The sequence below is a fragment of the Acanthochromis polyacanthus genome, chromosome 6 (assembly GCF_021347895.1).
Source record: "Acanthochromis polyacanthus isolate Apoly-LR-REF ecotype Palm Island chromosome 6, KAUST_Apoly_ChrSc, whole genome shotgun sequence".
Taxonomy (NCBI): domain Eukaryota; kingdom Metazoa; phylum Chordata; class Actinopteri; family Pomacentridae; genus Acanthochromis; species Acanthochromis polyacanthus.
The window spans coordinates 20,833,809-20,854,683 of NC_067118.1; the positions used below are offsets into that span (position 1 = coordinate 20,833,809).

At 39.6% G+C, this 20,875-nt stretch overlaps 1 protein-coding gene across 3 annotated transcripts in view; it reads right to left on the reverse strand.

Moving 5' to 3' along the window:
- cpne9 (copine family member IX) overlaps positions 1 to 16,312 on the reverse strand; it is a 119,098-nt gene extending 102,786 nt beyond the window's left edge. Inside the window, exons 1-3 of one of the 3 annotated variants that reach the window (XM_022193776.2) lie at positions 16,104 to 16,311; positions 15,897 to 15,990; positions 12,175 to 12,215 (exon numbers count right to left, since the gene is read on the reverse strand). In XM_022193776.2, the coding sequence (XP_022049468.1) occupies positions 12,175 to 12,215; positions 15,897 to 15,976 (121 nt within the window). In that variant the 5' untranslated portion in view covers positions 15,977 to 15,990; positions 16,104 to 16,311. Of the gene's footprint in view, positions 1 to 12,174; positions 12,216 to 15,896 lie in introns of all 3 variants that reach the window. The other 2 variants (XM_051949446.1, XM_022193775.2) reach the window with 2 other exon arrangements.
- Positions 16,313 to 20,875: the final 4,563 nt, after the last annotated feature.

Sequence of the window (20,875 nt, forward strand, 5' to 3'; positions counted from 1 at the left end):
CTGCTGTTAGCACCAGAGCTAACGTCAGCTACGACAGTCCTGGTACCAGCAAACGGTGTAGTCATCCCATAATAGACCACTTTTCAAGACACTGAAAGTGCTTGAGTTTATAAAATGTTGAATATAATCACTTTAATTGCATGCTGAGTTTGCAGTAATCTCTGAATGTAGTAGACAGAGGAAAAATGCACAGACAAATATAAATGAAACAGTTTTGTTCAGTTCATGTATATGTCTATTCATCAATTCAGTCGTCAACCAATATTTATTTGACTTGAAAATTTTTGCTTAATGTGTCAAATATTGTTATTTGACAAATTAACTACAAAGCCTCTAATTAGATTGTTTTAAATTACAGGGGTCCTCGGTTTACAACGTCCTCGACCTACGGCATTTCGTTGTTATGTTGGAACTGGTTCAGTGGAACTAGTTGGCCAAATAGTTGTCATAAGATGGCTTTGTTTACATTCGCAGGTTGTGCACCACCCTGGATTGAGCTACAGTGGGGCAAAAAAGTATTTAGTCAGCCACCAATTGTGCAAGTTCTCCCACTTAAAATGACGACAGAGGTCTGTAGTTTTTATCATAAGTACACTTCAACTGTGAGAGACAGAATATGGCAAAAAAAAAAAAAAATCCAGGAAATCACACTGTAGGATTTTTAAAGAATTTATTTGCAAATTATGGTGGAAAATTAGTATTTGGTCACCTACAAACAAGCAAGATCTCTGGCTCTCACAGATCTGTAACTTCTTCTTTAAGAAGCTCTTCTGTCCTCCACTCGTTAGCTGTATTAATGGCACCTGTTTGAACTCGTTATCTGTATAACAGACACCTGTCCACAGCCTCAAACAGTCAGACTCCAAACTCCACCAAGACCAAAGAGCTGTCGAAGGACACCAGGAACAAAGTTGTAGACCTGCACCAGGCTAGGAAGAGTGGATCTACAATAGGTACGCAGCTTGGTGTGAATAAATCAATTGTGGGAGCAATTATTAGAAAATGGAAGACATACAAGACCACTGATAATCTCCCTCGATCTGGGGCTCCACACAAGATCTCATCCCATGGGGTCAAAATGATAATGAGAACGGTGAGCAAAAATCCCAGAACTACACGGGGGGACCTGGTGAATGACCTGCAGAGAGCTGGGACCAAAGTAATAAAGGCTACCATCAGTAACACGCTACACTGACAGGGAATCAAATCCTACAGTGCCAGACGTGTCCCCCTGCTTAAGCCAGTACATGTCCAGGCCCGTCTGAAGTTTGCCAGACAGCATATGGATGATCCAGATGAGGACTGGGAGAATGTCATGTGGTCAGATGCCACCAAAATAGAAATTTTTGGTATAAACTCGTCAAGTTTGGAGGAAGAAGAATGCTGAGTTGCATCCCAAGAACACCATACCTACTGTGAAGCATGGGAGCAGAAACATCATGCCTTGGGGCTGTTTTTCTGCAAAGGGGACAGGACTGAGCCATGTTAAGGAAAGAATGAATGGGGCCATGTATCGGGAGGTTTTGAGCTAAAATCTCCTTCCATCAGTGACAGCATTGAAAATGAAACATGGCTGGGTCTTCCAGAATGACAATGATCCCAAACACACCGCCCAGGCAACAAAGGAGTGGCTCCTTAAGAAGCATTTCAAAGTCCTGGAGTGGCCTAGCCAGTCTCCAGACCTCAACCCCATAGAAAATCTGTGGAGGGAGTTAAAAGTCCGTGTTGCCCGGCGACAGCCCCAAAACATCACTGCTCAATCGATCTGCATGGAAGAATGGGCCAAAATACCAGCTACAGTGTGTGCAAACCTGGTGAAGAACTACCGTAAACATTTGACCTCTGTCATTGACAACAAAGGTTATATTATAAAGTACTGAGTTGGACTTTTATTGACCAAATACTTACTATCCACCATAAATCCTACAATGTCATTTCCTGGATTTTTTTTCCCCATATTCTGTCTTTCACAGTTAAAGTGTACCTATGATGAAAACTACAGACCTCTGTCATCATTTTAAGTGGGAGAATTTGCACAATTGGTGGCTGACTAAATACTTTTTAGACCCACTGTACATTTGCTAACTTTTAGCCCTTCATTATGGCTCCCAAGAGTAAGTTAGACTCTTCTATTGGCAAAGAAAATGGTGATGGTAAAAGCTGTAGCTGTCCAACTCATTAAACTTGTGCTTGTAAAATGAATCGTGAGTAGTAGCAAACTTGACTTCTTTATTGTGGCTCTTGATACACATTGCAAACAGAGAGAAAACTGCAACTAGAACACAATAAAACAACAACAAAAAAGGCATGAAAATAATTCTTTTTAACTTAACCAGTAAGTCCAAAAATGAAGTCAATTACTTACGACATTGCGGCTGTGGCGTTTACAAAGTAGAGAGCCGTGCATCCACAAAAGCATGTACTTGTGTAAAGCTGAACATCAAAATAGCAGACAGGAAGTGACAACTGTCAACAGACAAGTTCAAAATAAAGGCTTTTACAAGCACATCGATAATTCTGCCTTAAGTTCAGCACACCATGGAAGTGAAATTAGACATAATAAAAGGCTCAGAACAGGGCAAACCACTAGCATTATTAGATGACATTGTAAGAACAGTGGGACATATTTTTCTATATTTTTCTATCTTCTTGTAAAATGACTCATACAACATGGAAGTCATTGGTATTCATGTCTTTTATGAATAACTAATCAATATCATGATGCCGATGATGGCTTTGTTTGCATTTTCTCCAGAGTTCCAACTTGCAGTGAAAACCACCTTATATCAAGCCATAGGAATGGAACTCTGATGTAAGTCGAGGACCCCCGTACTTGTTACATGATGGGGAGTTCGAGGTGGAAATTATATAGGTGGATGCTGGTGGGGCTGATGTTTCAGGTAGCAGTAAGATGATGAGATATCCCACAAGGCAACCGACTGAAGTAAAAATTATGATTCTGCAGGCCTACACAGGTGATTAACCAAGAAATTTTACAACTATACTGACAGTAATCTAGTAATTATTGAAGAAGCGGTTTCATGACTGGCTAACGCAACGTGCTGGATGGCACAGACACCATATTTATGATTTCCTGCTACAGCAGTGAAGTTCATACTTAAAAAGCCACTTCAGTCCCCTCCAAAGCCTCATCTGGATTGTGATAAACATCTCTGTTGCTGCCATATTGCAGCAGAGTTCGAGCCAGTTGAAACTGTACAGAATGCCAGACTTCTGTGTTGATTTTGGGTGTTCTAGTGAATGAAATGTCACAACCAAGAAAAGAAGATATCTTATTACATGTAACTGTTCAGGAAATGTTAAATTTTATATGTCACAGTACGTAATCCTTTTTGCAAGCTAACAGGAGCAGAAATCTAGCTACTGCTTCATTTTCCTATACATCAATTCACTGGGAACATCTTTCATCTGTGTCAATGTTCTAGAATCTTGACATGTGACAAGAAACCTCAAATCAGAACCAGAAACCTCAAAAAAAGAAATAATAGTCAGATTTTCATCTTTTCAACTGTCTTGGTTGGTATCACATATGGTGTGGTTTTCTATCTAAAGAAAAAATACATTAACAAAAATAAGCTTACAATCAATACATGTGACCACAATTAATTCATTCCACTTGGTTCATTGAAAAAACAAAGCTCTACAAAGAAAGCATTTGTGCCAAATAAATTTAAAAAATTTTAAAAAAAAGAAAGAAAAAAGAAATCTTTGCAACACAATGTAACTGAGAAGCCTGGAATCAGGTGTGACCTGCAGCCAACTCCTGAAAATTCTGAGATTTTTCAGGTGAAAAGCAGCCTGTGTTTAGTCAGAGAGGAGAAAATAAATAAATAAATACAGCGAAAACATAATCTAGAAGGATATAGGAGAGCAATATGTCAGCAAGTTGTTGGAAGATAGATTCAAAATGATGGAATATCCATGTAGACATAATGTGAGGAGCTGTGTGAAAAACGTGAAACATTGTAAATTAGCCAAGTCAAGAAGCTAATCTATAGCACCTCCCTAGTGTCAGTGGTGCATGCAGAAGCTTTTCGTAGGGGTGGCCAGGTGGGCCACCTAAAATCTTGGGGTGGCACACCAAAACAAAATAGTCATAATTTCAGGAATTTTATTTTACTAGTACTATTATTACTGTCTTTTATTATATTTTTATTATACTGTCTATTATTTATATTATTATGTAGGCTAGCAGAAAACTATCAGAAAGAATTGAGGAAGCGCCTATTGATAAACTTGCTGTCTTTATTATGCTATATCTAATGTTACTAATGATCTAATATGCATAGACTAATAACAGTACAGTTAACATTTTGAGTTGATTTCCTCCCTTCCTTCCTCCTCCATCTCCTCATCACTATGCATCTGCTGCTCGACTGTTGGCTCTCTCTCTCTCCTCCTGTGCTAATTTTCTTCTTGAAGTAAGAAGAGATGTCTGTTGACTTCCTCTTCATGATCTGGAAATTGAAACTCATAAAGCACTCAGAGAGCGCAGTACTCCGCCAAGGCTGCTGAGTTGACGTATTATTTACAACGGATGAAATCTTCAATAAAAAATTATCTTGTGCTGAGCACAGGCATGTGTTATGCATGTGCATGTTATGCATGGATACAAAACCACGTGTAAATTACACTTATGAAGGTGTGTTGATCAGTTCATCACTTTTGACAAGCCTTTGTTTTGCTAGTGTTAAAATAACGTTCCCTCAATGCTTTTATTTTGAAGACGTATTTTTAATGTCACAGGCTTTTATTTTGTAACCATTCCAGCGGCACAGGAAGTGTTGTCTAAGAAGCGGTTTCTTGACATGACAAAGATGCTGCCAAAAAGTCCGAAAATTTACATAAAGATGGTAGAAAACGGTGCCACGCTGTTGCTGTCGAGTAGAAGATGTGTTTAAAACTTATAAGCACCGAGCGGGGACAAGGTCTTACGGTGAAGAAATGAGGGAAGGACAGAAAGGAGAATTTATGTTCAAATAAGGCTGACAGCTGAACTTAAGGTGTCTGGCTGGGGTTTGCTACATCACATGGCCAAAATATGTAGCGGTAACCTCATGGTTACAGCTAGGCTGTGCAGGCTGCTGTATCTGGCAATGGGTACTCTTTAACAAAGCCGTGAATCCACATTATAAGCCGCATCACTTCCAAAATTTAATCACTTGGTCTTTGTGTCATTTCCTGAAAAATTCATTCAAATCTGTTGCTCCGTTTTTGAGTAATGTTTCACACGGACAGACAGATTCACAGACAAACGTACGCAGATCATCACATAACTCCACCACGCCTTGGCGAGTAATAATAGCAGCAGCTGACTATGCCTACGTACTGTACCTAACTCAAATAAGTTAAAAAGCACAGCAGTGCTGCTCTAACAGGTTGCTGTAGCAACACCTTTTGGCACTTAAAAAGCACGTCATGATGAATATTAATTCTCCCCCTTCTTTTTACAAAAGAAATTATGACTTACTCATAGTCCTCTGTTCAGATCCGTGCTGCTGATCGATGGCCATGCTGTCAGAGTTTGCAACCTACTCAGAACCAACGGAATGAATGAGTGACTGACATCACTGTTAGACAATGAGCCAATCAAGGGGGAAGGAACCGTCTTTGTCCCCTCCGATTGGCTAAGTGTGTGCCGTCTGAGCCTTGTCTTTGCAGCTGTGTGAGCTTAACTGGCAACTGATACTTGTAACTGGCCAGTGGGGTGGCCAGCAGGTTTGTAGGGGTGGCTGCGGCCACCCCAGGCCACCGCCTGGTGGCGCCATTGCCTAGTGTTGGTAACAGCTGTGAACGCAAACATGTTGCTTTAAGTATTGTTTGGTGTATGACAAAATTCTAGAATTTTGTTTCATTCTACAATCTTGATGTATGAGAACAATCTAAAATCTTAACTTCAATCTTTGACAACCTGCTAGAAATGTCAGCAATCTTTTATCTTTTGTGTCTTTGTTTATTAAACAAAATTAAATATGAAATCTATTTCACAAATCAGTCAAAAATTAACACACATAAACTAATTATATGGAGTAAAAACAACCTAAATCTTGTCTTATTAAAATACTGTTGCTGTCTGCAAAAGACATAGTATTTGCAAATTGTGATCATTTTAATTTTGGATCAACCTCCTGTCCTGACAGTAACATATGTGTACCAATGTTTACTTTGTTTTGTTTACTATTTTGTCCAAGTAGATTTGATGCGAGAGGTGTTGTGTCAGATTGCATTAAATTTCAGTGAAGTATCCTCATTAAAGTGTTCAGTGTTAGTTTTTTCATCATAGCTTCCAGTCTTTTGTCATTGGAAATCAAAGTGGAATCTCAGTGTAAGGTTTAGTTAGGTTTTGTCTTTGGCTACAGGTTATAGTGTGTGTGTATGGTTCTTGTAAACTCTCATGGCAAGTGATGTTTCAGTTTTTTTTTTCAGTGTCATTTTAGGCAGTAAGAGATAAGGTACAGCAGCCTTTTACTTGGAAGGTGTTTCATTGTCCACTGATATAATAATGACCATAGTGTACATCTGAATGCACTGGATCGGAGAACTGCTTAACATAATCACTAGTATGTAATACTGATTATTATTATTACTAGTTATGTGATGACTGGCGTATGTTTCTTCATCTATTTGTCTGTCTGTCTGTCTGTTAGCAAAATTACTCAAAAAACAGACAAATGGATTTGGATGAAATTTTCAGGTAAGGTCATAAATGACACAAGCACCAACTGATTAGATTTTGGCTGTGATGCGGCTCATCGTCTGGATCCACGGATTTTTTCAATATTTCTGCATCACTGCGAGATAGCAACATGGCGTCATTGTAACTATGACTACAAGTGAACATTGCGGAAGCTCCTGACGATCACATGATTGTGATCCTACTGCCAATCGACTGCTGCGGACTCATCGGGACATATCCGTCGGATGTGATGCAACGAACAATTAAATTTTGAGTCTGTTTCTGAGTCCCATCAATTCCAGCTGCACGCTACATATTTAGGTCACACGATTTGGTATCCGGATATAATGCATAAAACACGCCTGTGCTCTCTTAATGTGAAACTAAAAATTTGCCTTTCGGTTGAAGTGAAATGAGATGACTTGTACTGTTGTTGACACCGGCTTCGAATGATCTTTTACTTTACGTTTAATATTGCACATCCTACCAACTGTGTGATCTACTCATTCAGTTGTACCATATGTATCTTACATATAAAAATACTGTACTGCCGCTGAGCACCAGATTCATGCAAACCTCTGACTTTGCAAAATCTCATTACTGCTGCACACTAAAATAACTGCATTTTGCAGTAATTGGATTCTGTTTATGTTTTCCCATTTTTTAATAGCCTTTTTCTGTGGACCAAAGAGGACACAATACATAAGAATATATTCATAAAGTGCATCTTGTAGTCGTTGCTTTAACAAAACAGTTTAAATCTTGACTCACTACCTTACATCCTGCCTGTTCTGTCTATGTTACTTAGGTTACAATTTATAACAGTGTCTCTCCTAATTACATCTTCCAGCTGTAGTGCATCTAGCAACAGGCAGTGCTGCTCACCACATCTGCTCGAGTGTGCTGGACTGAAAGGAGAGGCTCATGCACCACTTCTCCCTGTCTGTACTGGTTGGAGGCCAGTAGCACCTCAGGCAGCCCTCACATCTGTGATCAGTCACCCACATTATCAGCCAAGCCTCAAGACCAGCAGACAGACAGATGTGCTCTCCAGCTGTGATTTGTATAACTCATTTACAACCTGACTGTCTGCCTCATTTGGGCGATCATTTGTCTGCGAGAGCTGTGCCCCATGGGCTCTCAAATGCACCACACTGCTTTTCTTTTTAAGAACTGACTGGACCTAGAGAGCTTTGGTGTCAAGAGGGCAAAACGAATAAACACCTAAAACTTCTAGCAGAGCACTTTGGATTGCCTGGTGCAGAGAAGATGCACTCTCTGTAATTTTCTTTATACAGCTCTTGGGCTTGTTACAGCCTTTTCACTCAGTCTTGTCATCATGCTTCCCTGTAAAGACACTTTCTTAGCATTTTTTTTTTCTCTTGGCTCGTCTACTACACTTCTTGCTCTCATTGTGTTGAGAGGAGGAACATCTAACTTTCATACTCTTTCTGTGCTTGTTAGCTGCCATTCTCAAAATTGTTTATTTCTTATAATTCAGTACTTCATGTATTTTAACTTGCCTCCCTGTGGCTCACATGTTTTGTTCTTTTATTTTCCTCACTGGACAAGACCGAAATAGCATGAATCCTGAAGAACTGCTTCATGCTTCTTGTGAGTTATTGGTGGAAAAACTCATCAGGCCACTTCCTGTAGAGATGATTGGCTGGAAAACATCCACAGCTATTGATAGAATATTATCAAGCATTCAGAAACGATAAAACATATACGTGTCTCCAGTTATTACCTTAATTTAGTGACAGATTCAAGTCATAGTGTCAAAATAGCTTAACAATGAGGATTGCTAGAAATGGAGCAACTTGCTGGAAACCACTCAAAAATTGTGTCTGTTTTTTTTGTGTGTGCATCAATTGTAGCACCAAAACTTCTTCTTCTTCTTTTTATTTTTATTTTTTTTACCACACTCCTTTCTTAACTTGTCACCTCTGGCTGACACATTGGATTCCACTGAGAAATGGCAGCTAGTGGCAATGAAAACAACTGAGACTATACACAAACTTAGCTCTGCAGGTAGGAGAAATGAACTCAGGGTTCTCCAGAATATCAGCTGGCAGCACAGGTTAAAAGCACTGAAAACCATTCTTTTTTTTCTCAGCTTCTTTGTAGAACTGTCCAAGACGTCCCAGCGCTTTGCATCATATAAAATCAGGGATCTGTTAGAAATGCTGAAGCTAAAGGCTAATTCTGCATTCTGGGCTAATGGGGAGGTTTCTTCCTGGGGTAAGGAACATTTTCCATAAATTATTACTGTGATTGGTGCAGTTTATTTCTCTGAACTCCACAATCCGTCGGCAGGCTGAAATTACTCTAAAAACAGAAAGAAATGTGAGATTTGCAGTGTTTCAGCTTTCCGATGGTCTTGGTATGTATCCCTTCTACATGGCTCATTGAAAAAAAAAAACACCTCATTAAATAAAGCACTTGCACTAAAATTCTGAGCAAAACAAAAAAGTCTGCTACCACAGTGTAACTGAGAAAGCATGACTGATTCACCTGTGACCAACAGTGAAAAACTCAGAGAGTTTGAGGTGAACTGAGGCTGTGTTTGCACAGAGCAGAGAGGAGATGGCAAGAGAGACTGAGAGCAAAATAAAACACTGGATCAATAAAATAAATACAGCATGGCTCAAAAACAGCATTTAGGGGAGAATGTTGTCAGTAAGTACTTGGAAGATACATTGAGGAGGATGGAACATCTGTGTAGGGGTGATGGGCAGAGTCCTGTGAAGAGGCCAAGTCAAATAGCTGATCCTTAGTATGTGGAGCTGCTGTTTTTTCCAGTGTTGGCAACAGCTGTGAACATTTGGAAACATGTTACACACTGATTCTAGTTTTTTATATCAGAGAAATTCACCTTTCATTTCATTTCTTTTCTTTATGATTTATGACATAACTCCGCCATAGACAGAGGGAATTTTCGAGCTTTCTCTTGTAGCCATGGCTGTGTTGTTTCCATAGAGGCGCAGAGAAAAACAAGCCCACAGTGAATAAAAATGTAATATGGATCAAAATATGACCAAAAACTGCTTGGGGCTCAGAAGGTTAAAACTCAAGGCACCTGATGCAGCTGTAGGTAAAAAGGTCTTTCTAGGTAGTCTTGAACTAGTGGTATTTGTACAGCTACAATAATACAAGTGCAGTCCAAATGTGGTATTGTCATGTGACATTGAATATTTGCATTTACAGATGTTGCCGAGCAACAGTGGTTCTGCCCACGAGGCCAAAGGCCAAGCTGAAGACCGGAGAAAGACCACAAAAGCATCGCTCATTCATTTGATCTGCTAGAACCTCGACCCTGCACTTCCTCAGGTTCCCGATGATGCAACCTTCAAGTCTGAAGTGGATCAGACGAACGCTTGTTGAGATACGTGCAGAACACAGATGTACGTAAAGAGACTTCTTTAAAAAGGAAATGGGTAAATAGCTTCTCTTCTTGAGTTTGCTCAGGCAGCTCAGCACTCCATTCAAGAAATAATACACAGGACATTTTCTGTGCCGTGAGGTTAATATGACAGATCAGGCTCACACATTTCTGCATGTGGAAGTGTCCTGTCAAACATACAGTGGATGGATAAACATGTAGGTGCTTTAGATGTTTGGATTCTCATCTGTCTCTGAGCACCATCTGTGAAACGTGTCATCATCACAAATTCATCCTGCAGCCCAAACACACAGCCTGTCATAATGAAGTATTTCCAGCTACAAGTAGAACAGGTAATCCTGCGTCTGATTTCATTAACAAGCAGACACCACTGCTAGAACATGGTTTACCTGCTTAACATTTGCTGCTACAGAGCTCTGCATAAAAAAAAAAAAAAAAAAAAAACATCCATCCCTATGGAAAGCAGTTTTCTAAGTACACTGACAGTCAAAAGAAACTTTGAGACCATATTTTTCAACATAATTTTTATTTTGAAGCCCGAAACTGGATTTTTTTCATATGAATCATTTGTTTAGCATACTGGCATACAGAAACAAAAATCTAAAGTTTCAAGAATGATTTCAAAATAAAGAATTTCACAAAAGAAAACGGCACCTGCCAAACACAAAGTCACAACAGTCAATACCGAGTATGGCCTCCATTTGCTTCGATGCAGGCAGCGATCCGTCGGCGCATGCTTTGGACCAGGCTTCTTATTGTGGGTTGGGAACAGCCCATACGCCTGGCTACATCACTGTAGCTCAAACCGGCCTCCACCATACCCAGTGACGTTGTTCATGTGATAGACGCGGCATGATGCTGTTCACTGGACTAACAATGGTGGCCTTTTTTGGGCCTTTATATAGGCCTTCAAAACCCATTCTCAAATTGTGCAGATACTCACTGAGTATTGCTTGGTGTGTATTTGGTTCACTTTTGCAAAGTGACCAACCCATGTGCAATGAATCATGACAAAATGATAACTCATCATTATCTCAACTACCAGGGCACTAGATCATCAGTAAATCCACAATGAATAATTACAACCCCCCTACAAGTAGAATTCTGCGTACATTTCTACCTCAAAGTTTCTATTGACTGTCAGTATATATATTTATGTCATGTACTTGACTGAAGTACAATTTTGAGTTCCTTGTAATGAGTCACTTGAGTCTTTCCATTGTACAGAATACATTATACTTCCATTAACAGCTCCACCACACAGTGATTTTTGCCTCAAAACTGCTCACATGGTTTCACTTCAGTGTTCAAATGAGCCTTTATGACACCAGAAATCAACAAGAAAAAAAATCCGATCAGAGCTTTGTTTCTCAGACTTTTATCTGCTGTCCCTGAATGTAAAACTTTACATTAAATATTTTAAGATAGCTCCACTTAGAGCAGCTCTGACAGTAACCTGCTGCTAACACGCTGATGCTTCACTATAATGAAGTTAATCAAGTTGTACACAATAATAAACCAGTCAGAGGGACCCATCCAGTGCCATTGAGTTTGTGATGCAGGGTTTTACTCGTAATGGAGTATTTTTACATTGTTGTATCGGTACTTTTAGTGAGCTAAAGGATCTGAATACTTCCTCCACCGCTGCTCAAAGCCAAAAACCTTTTTTATTTCAAACTGTGACATTCCTGTTAATTCCAGTCCCATCGTCTTTCTGGCACCCAACATGCTGAAGCTCAGCCAGCTCCACATCACAACCTTGTTTCAACCTTGACTTTTCAAGCCCTCCTTAGTCTTGTCTTTGTTCTCTATTCTGCCTTTTCACCGCTGTATTGTATCAGCCTTGTTGTCACCCACTGAAAGCTCTGACCTTCAGGGTTATTTACTAAAAGCCAGAGGAGAATGGAACACCATTCATTACATCTTAATGCTTTTCTTGCTGGTAAGAAAGAATACCAGTGTAGAAAAAAAAAAATAAACAAATGCAGCGTGCAATGTTCATAAAGTAAACTGTAAATACATCAGTTAAAAACAGTAAATACTAGCATTTCAGACAGGAAAAGCTGGAACGTACCAGGATCGGATTTGGAGAATGTGTCCACGTCCAGTAGGCTCCTGTGGAAACAGAAAAGGTGCAAGTAAAGATGAATCCTTCCAATCCTTCCAAAACTATCTATTCATTAACATTTATTAAATTCCTTTTCATATTCCTTTCTTGTCTTTGTTTTTCTTTGTACTCCTGAGTGTTTCCAAAAAGCCTCAGCTAAGCCCACAAAAGTTGGGTCATGGGCAGATTGAAATTGCCCCCTGCATTATTTTGTGAAATTAATCATCAGACAGTGTTGTGCAGAAAACCCTCTCCTTGAGATGGTAAGAAAAATAAAACACTTAATTACAGATAAAACACTGATGATACCCTCAGGAAGCAGAATATGGAGAAGTAATAATAAAAGATTTGCCTTGACTGAACTCCTTACTGCTAAATGACTAGAATGTAGATGTGACTGCGACTCTTAACATAAACTGAGTTTTAAAATTTAAGTCCAAAATGTTACTTTGAATAAAAATATACAGTTACATCATTACATGCCCACACACTCTTGTGTTTTGGTGCTATTTAAACCTGTCTATGTAGACTTAATGATTTTGGAAATATTAAAACAAACGGAGTGACCGACTTTTTCTTTTAGCAAAAGTAAAGAAACAATGTTCACTTTGTTGTAAAAAAAAAAATTGGATTCTGGTGAATACGGGCCTTTTATGAAGAATTATTTGCTCTTCCTGTGTCTGGTTTTAATCAGTCACAACCTGATTTTAAGGTATCATGTAAAATCAGTAACACAAAAAAAAAAATCTGTTCTGAGACACAAGCTTTTCAGACAGTGGCATGTCCCCTTATTCTTGGGTCCAGTGTGGTTACAATAGCCCAGGCTTCCTAAGATCTATTAAGACATACATGGCAAGACACCACAAATTGAAACTGAAAATAAACTCAATCATTATTTTACTTTTCTTGACAGAACTCTGTCAAAGGTTGCCACAAAAATGTTAAAGACGTCACTACAGCTCCTCTACATGGACAGCTGAATAAGACTTTATTGAGAGTGTTTGAATGTATATTGGCCAAGTTTAGTTACTCTGAATTCCAGTCTCATTTAGGCTATATATGAAGTTTTAAAAAGCAGCTGGCCAGCTTAGTTTAGCATAAGGACTAGAGAAAGGGAAAACAGTGACCTTTACTCAGTCTGAAGATAGAACTGCAAAAACAAAATAACTGCTAATGTGCACACCAGCAGCAATGTCATGCTCATTCGAGTTAGGGAGCTATGTACTGTAATCAGCATAAAATAAAATATTCTTTATCTTTATAATCACATTGATATGATAGGGAGCAGTAAATACTTAGTAGTAGTAGTAGTTTGGAAAATAATTGTTCCTTCAAGAATTATTAGACTGATTATATAGAGAAGTGTGTCTTCATAAAAATGCATTTTAAAAATGCCCCCCCCAAAAAAAAAAAAAAAAAAAAGCTGTTTGGAAACTTTCCAACGTGGCAAAGTCATTCAAAAATATACACTAAAGTTTGGGGTCACCCAGACAATTACATGTTGTCCATGAAAAGGGTTAGGGTTAAGGTTTATTCATATGCTAACATAAGTGCACAAGAATTTTCTAATCATTAGTTAGCCTTTCAACACCATTACACAATGGAGCATCAGAACACAGGAGTGATGGTTGCTGGAAATGTTCCTCTGTACCCCTATGTAGATATTCCATTAAAAACCAGCTATTTCCTGCTAGAATTGTCATTTACCACATTAACAATGTTTAGACTGTATTTCTGGTTCATTTAATGTTCTCTTCATTGAAAAAATGCTTTCCTTTCAAAAATAAGGACATTTCTAAGTGACCCCAAACTTTTATATATTGGATGATATTTAGGTTTGACTTTACACTCATCATGCAGAGCTTTGTGATGCTAATTTAAACACTCAAACTAATTAGATGCGTTGCCGCTTGTGGTGGCAACGATTTCAAGACACTGGTTTTGGTCAACATCATAGTTTCTGCTGCCAAAATATTTCCACTGACTGATGCTTCTCTTCTTTTTGCAACCTAATCTCCCTTTTTAGTGTTTCTCTCCTGCCCCTGGCCCTGCTTTGCTGTGTACATGTGGAGCTTGCATGTCAACAAACTTTGCTTTTTAAATCCAGTTTTTAATTGCATTTAAACTCTTGGAGCAAATAAAGGCTTCCCTTGTAGATTACTCATGAAAAATAAAAACCGTCTGAGTTGAGGTTAAAGCACTTCTTACATTGTGACTATTGCACATGCACACACATGTTGATGCTAACAACATATGCTTGACCTTTTATGCCTTTTATCAGATCAATAATAGATTTGTTTTAATTGGAGAGTAAATTCATTTGTCTGTAGGAGGAGAGTAAATTTGCATGAAGCCTCTGCCTACCAGCTCTAAAGTCCATCACGAGGGGTTATACATCAGTCTGTTTACTCTGTTTAGTCCCCTTTTCCATTAGTCCCTCATTTTTCTTGTCTTAAACATAAATTCCATCAAACCACAACGTGTCATTTTAACACTTCAGATTTTGTACAGAATAAACAAACAAGATAAAATATTTCATTACTGAGATGTGATGATGAGTTGATTTTGTCACCTTCGCAAAGAACCAAGCTGCTTCCAGGTTTCTATATTAAGCTGCTGGCTGTAGCATTTCTCATTATGTCTAACAAAAAGCCAATAATCTGAGGCGAAATAAGAACCCTACATTTACAGCACTCTGTAGTGCAAAGTCAAGGTTAAGCACAAAGAACTTCATCCCCATTCGAGCTCACTTTCGCCCTCCCGGCTCTGCTCTGTCTAACTCAGGTGTCTGGACACTTCAAGTCTGGCTGATCTCAGGAGGGACTACACAGGAGCAACAGCTATTCATTATTCAGGAGCGGATTGGAAAGACAGTCAGTGCACAGGCAGACAGGCAGGCAGGCTGACGGTCTGGAAAAACCCTGAATGAGTTTCACTGCTCAGTCGGTCTGCCAGCCAGCCAGCCAGCCAGCCAGGCATTCAGCTCAAGCAGCCACAAAATAGTGAAGCCAGGCACATATAAGGGTTACTAGGGTTAGAAATTATGAATACTGCTGCTGTACATTGCCAAATAAACAATTCACCTGCAATATCAATTATCCTCGATGCATGTGTGTGAATATCAGTGGCAATGTAGCAGGTTAGTGAACAGAATTCATGCAAAAAAACTCAGAGATTGTAAAGGATTTTTTAAAAATGTGTTGCTGCATATTGGAGGAAGAGGGTGGGTTTAACCATGAGAGCAAAGGGCATAAGAAAGTAGATAGATAGATAGATAGATAGATAGATAGATAGATAGATAGATAGATAGATAGATAGATAGATAGATAGATAGATAGATAGATAGATAGATAGTCTGTTTTTTTGACAAATGCATTGAAAATATAACATTCTCTAATGTTGCAGAAATTGAGGTTTGTTTCTATGAGATGTAGACACAGATTGAGGAAGCATCACAGAAGATAGCAGTGTTACATCAGAAGAAGAAAAACATTCACCACACACACACACACACACACACACACACACACACACACACACACACACCTAATTAACTTGTATGAAACTGGTGATGTTTGCTTGTTAATCTGGATTCCAGATGAAAACACTTTTAAAGCCAAGTGGCTGAAATGAGCCTCTGAACTGGAAGCATCCACCCGTCTGTCCAGCAGGAGAGAGTTTGACCTTACCTGCACGACACGGTAACTTCTATTTTAGTTGCAGGGACTCTGGTGTTGAGAGGATCGAATTCCCCTATTGATGCCATCATCTCGACTCACGACGCTAGTGAGCATCCGCGGAGAAAGAAGAAGGAAGAGAGAGAAAGGAAGAAAAAAAAACAAGAGATGTGATCATTCACAATAGCAACGTGATGGCAGTAAATCCATTGTAGAGACCTTCTTCCTCTGGGTGTTTGCTTCTGGAGCAGCGGAGGAGGGAGAGAGGGGGAAAGAGAGAGAGGGGGGGTAGTGAAAGTTGTGAGGCAGATTTAAAGTTCATTCATCCTTCATGCGTCCACCATGCGCTCCCGGTGTCTGTCCGGTGCCGAGGAGGAGAGCGCAGCCAACCGGAGGTACCGACAACAGCGAAGAGCTCTCTCTCTCTCTCTCTCTCTCTCTCTCTCTCTCTCTCTCTCTCTCTCTCTCTCTCTCTCTCTCTCTCTCTCTCTCTCCTGTGCGTGTATGTGTCATTTATCCACTTGCGTAAAATCATCTGCTCAGCTTACATACCTTCAAAATTAATGGAAAACAAATCTATATCAACCGAAACTTTCAGACCCTTTCCTCTTCTCTCTCTCTGCTCCTGAGGGGGAATCCCTCCTCTGTGTCAACACATATCGATTTTTTTTTCTCATTCTGGGGCAACAATAAATAACATTTTATACATTCAGTGTGCTCAGGATGGTTATCATGCTGGAATATTCCTCTTCTGCTGACTGGGAGTCATCATGTCAGCCAGTATTTTGGTATATCCACAGGCATCCTTGGTGCAAACTGTACATTTCCTCTCACCTTCTGCACTCACACAGCCCCATCCTCCCACTGTGCTTCACTATTAGGACTATATATCCATTGTGGTACCACTAGATGCCATCTGAGCCCAACATCCACCCTGCTCTCATCTAAATGTCCTTCCAAAATACAACATGCAACACTCAATGCAGAAGAGAAACCACAGATTTGGCATTTCTTTCTTTCTTTCTTTTTGTCTTTGGAGACTTATATTATGCAATGTCCTTCACACTCTCTGAGCTGTCACAAAAACTCCAATTTCCACTGATAACCACTGAGCCAAGTCTGAGGCGCTTGCCCATCTGCTTTTCAGAGCTGGATTGTGCAAGTAGTGCACGGTCTGTGGTGTCACTTAAGAGGACGACTGCTGTGGCTCTAATTAGTGGTACTATAGGGCTCATTCTATACCTCTTGATTACTGCTGCGACTGTGCTTCTATTGATTTTTAGCTGGTCACAGATCTTCCTGTCACCTTTTCCATCTTTGTGAAGTCTCACATTCAGATATTCCAGTTCCTCCGGTAATTCTTTTCCATGTGGATCCATGATATATGTAGACATGCAGTCATTTTATAACCATATTAATGCTCTCAGTCTAACTGGAAATCAAAGGTGGACCCAATTTAGTTTGAATGATTAAAAGTTTTTGTGTCAGTGATCATGAGCGTATTCACTTTTGTTGCACACAGTTTCTATTTTTTGGCCTGTAATTTTAATATGTCTCTCTAAAGAATTATTATTTTTTTTATTATTCTCCATCAACAAAGTACTCTACTTGCCAACTTAGCATGGATCTTCAGACCTTTTCATATCCTCCCTCTGACTTTGTCTTGTTCTGAAGGAGAATTGTCCTCCTGCGTCAAGATGCAATGAGCATTTTGGCCTTTTGGGGGCACCAATATATAACATATTATTTAAATTATGAACGTCGTCTTTTTTAAATTCAGATCATGTGCATTGAGACAATGTGTTTGTTTCTGCGTCTCTCAGTTAAGATACCTGTAAGTCAGCTGAAAATATAGCGCAACTACCCTTTATGTTAAAGGTGCAACCAAATAATTTACTTAAGTACCAGCAGTAATGCTCTTCTTCTTTGGCTGAATTTGCTGGGGCATCAGATCCTGGAGAAATTGGCAGTCTTTTGAAATTTGCACCACTTGTACATGATTTTCCTTACAATGGGATGATTTACTTCCAGTCATTTGGAGATCTTTTTAATTCCTTTGCCAGACTCATAGGCATCTACACCTTTTTTATTTCCTGAAGGCCTTTGAGAGTTCTTTAGATTTTGGCATGACACCACACACCTTCATAGCAAAGTTTACAGCAGAGCCGAGATGTCAGACGTTGAAACAAGACGAATTCCACCTGTCTCTTCTTGAAGAGGCTCTAATCAATGAACCTAATTTGGTGAATTTCAAGGTGTGAGAAATGTAGAGATGTATTTACTTCATCCGCATGACTGTTCTGTTTTTAGGATCTATTTAAATTATGACAAAGGCTGCATAATGTCATTTCTATGTGTCATTTGATTGTTGTTATCTGTTTCCAAGAGGATCAAATGTTTGCTTTGTTAAAAAATGCTTTGATAGACATAAATGTGTGGAATTAGCATAATAGACAATAATAGCAGTAGTAAAAGCCAACTGGCTCTTGCAGCAACATGCAGATATTTTTATCTGGTCAACAGTTTTATGTAGAATAACACAACTCAGACTCTGTTGTGCTTTCAGAGACTGATCAAACACTCCTCTTCTTTGTAAATGTGATCCAGCCGTGGTAGCATATCAATTAATGTATGTAACTGTGAATTAGCAGTCTCCAATAACAGTGAGAAGTGTGAATTAATGTCATAAAATCACTTGGTGATAAGACTCCCATGGTGAGTGAGAAGAATTCATAATTGATCCATTTATTCATTAAATGAAATTACCATGAGTCCTGCATTAATCAGGGATTTCCTCCATACAGTATGTAAGCCTTACCACAAATGCATCGCAAATGAGGCAGTGTGTGAGCTAAAGCAGTCTTTTAATGAAGTGAATGGAACACTTGCAGTGAGTTACAAACAATGTCTTCAAGAAATGAGTGAACTCAAAGCTGCGTCTTCATCACTCAATGCTTTTTATTATTAGGACAACATAATCATGTAACTTGTGCTTTAACATTTTTTTACTCATAGCTTTCTCTTCCATTTAACATGATTTTATTGTTGCATGTATTTAAACATGTTTGAATACATACTGTATGTATGCAGTATAAATACGACTAAAGTTTACATTTTTCACATACATGTTAGTACATTAGATTTCCACATGCATTAAAGAGAATTTATTATAGAACATAACTATTGTCTAGCGTCTGAAAATTAAAATAAGCTATTGACTGTGCTATAATATGTATTTTATCATGTACTTACAAGTACCTGTTTTGTTTTTTGTTTATTTTTTGGCCAAAGCTATGTTGACATAGCCTAGCCGTGCTAGACAACCCACGGCAACGAATTTAATTCTCTGCCAGGGTGGGTCTAATTACCCTCCATAAGGCTCGAGGCTGGATGCTCCTAAAACTGGCCGGACCAATCACCATGAAGTGTAGAGTCAGAAGGCGGGCGTAACGAAGTGACGACAGAGGCGTGACGATTCTGACAGAAACAACCAGCGCACAATAAACAGTTATCTTTCGTCTCGGCTTTGGCCACAGCCCTTAAAGATTTGAAACTAAAATTCAACTTGAAAGATAAACAAAGGACGGCACTGAAGTGTTTCATTGAGAAGAAAGACGTATTTGGACTTATGCCGACGGAATATGGCAAATTCTTAATATACCAGTTGGCTCCACGGCTCCGCTGGTTGGGAAGCTAATGGGACTTAGCCACAATCCGCCGGTGCTCTCGGAACTACGTCAGCCTATTCATTGCGTTGATTGGTTGTATACCTACCAATTGCTGCAGAGGGATTTGATAGACAACCTTTTAGCCCGCCTCCCTCCCTGTCGAGCTTCCCTAGACCCTTGTGCCATCAGAAATATGGGTGTAGCATTGCTAGGCTAATGTTGACACAGAAGAAACTAGAAGTTCTCTGTAGATCACAAAAAGAAACTAGAAAAGCACACAGAGAGCCCAGTACTCCTCCAAGGCTGTTCATTCCCCCATATGGCATTGTCAGAAATGTAGTATTTTATTTCCAAGAAATGCAGCATTTGTTTATTTATTAGTCATTAATGATCAGAAATCACAGCAACATAGAATGTGGCCATTTAATATAGATGTACCCACAAACAAAATTGTCACGAAACAGAGGTGGTGTGAACCCAAGCAGCAGGCAAACAGGCAGGTGGGTAAATGGAAAAAGGATTTAATGTATATATTAAATAAACAAGAGTACTTAAAAGGAAGGCACAGGAAAATAACAGAGTGGAAAAACTAATTAAACTAACTAAGGTGGACCAGACGGCCGAGGTAACAAAACTATAAAATAAAACAGAACTGAACGAAACAAAAGGCGGACCCGAAGGCCGAGGCAACACAAAACCTAAAACTAAACTAAAGCAAAGGGGAGGGTGGCTTACGGGTTGTCCAGAGTATGTGAGACGGAAGAGGGCAGAGCTGACAGAGCCGGTGGGGAAGTGTGGCGATGGCTGAGAAAGGCAAGATCGTCGGGGGGGGCGACAGGGTCCGAGGAGCGGGGGCGTAGCGAATATAATCCAGGGGAGAAAACAGAGTCCAGGGAATGACGAGCAGGAGATGGTTAGCAGCGTGTAGCATTTAGTGGGGTGCGTCATGTAGCGGGGTGGATGAATGAATGATGCAGCGTCGGAGTGGAGGAGAGAGCCCGGCTTTATGCGGCGCTGATTGTTAATTTGGGCCGGCTGTGCACTCAGCACAGGCGCTGGACATTAGGCAGATGAACCGGCTCGTTGAAGCAAGAGAGGCGTGACAAAAATGACCTTATGCTGAGCACAGGTGACGTTCCCTGAAAATTTCATCCCAATCCATTATTCTGTTTTTGAGTAACGTTGTTAACAGACAGACAAAGGGATGGACAGACAGCAGGACAAATGTACGCCAATCATCACATAACTCTGCTGTGTTCCTTCGCAGAGTAAAAAATACATCTTCTGTTAACAGTTTGCAAACAATCTCTATGAACATTGTGA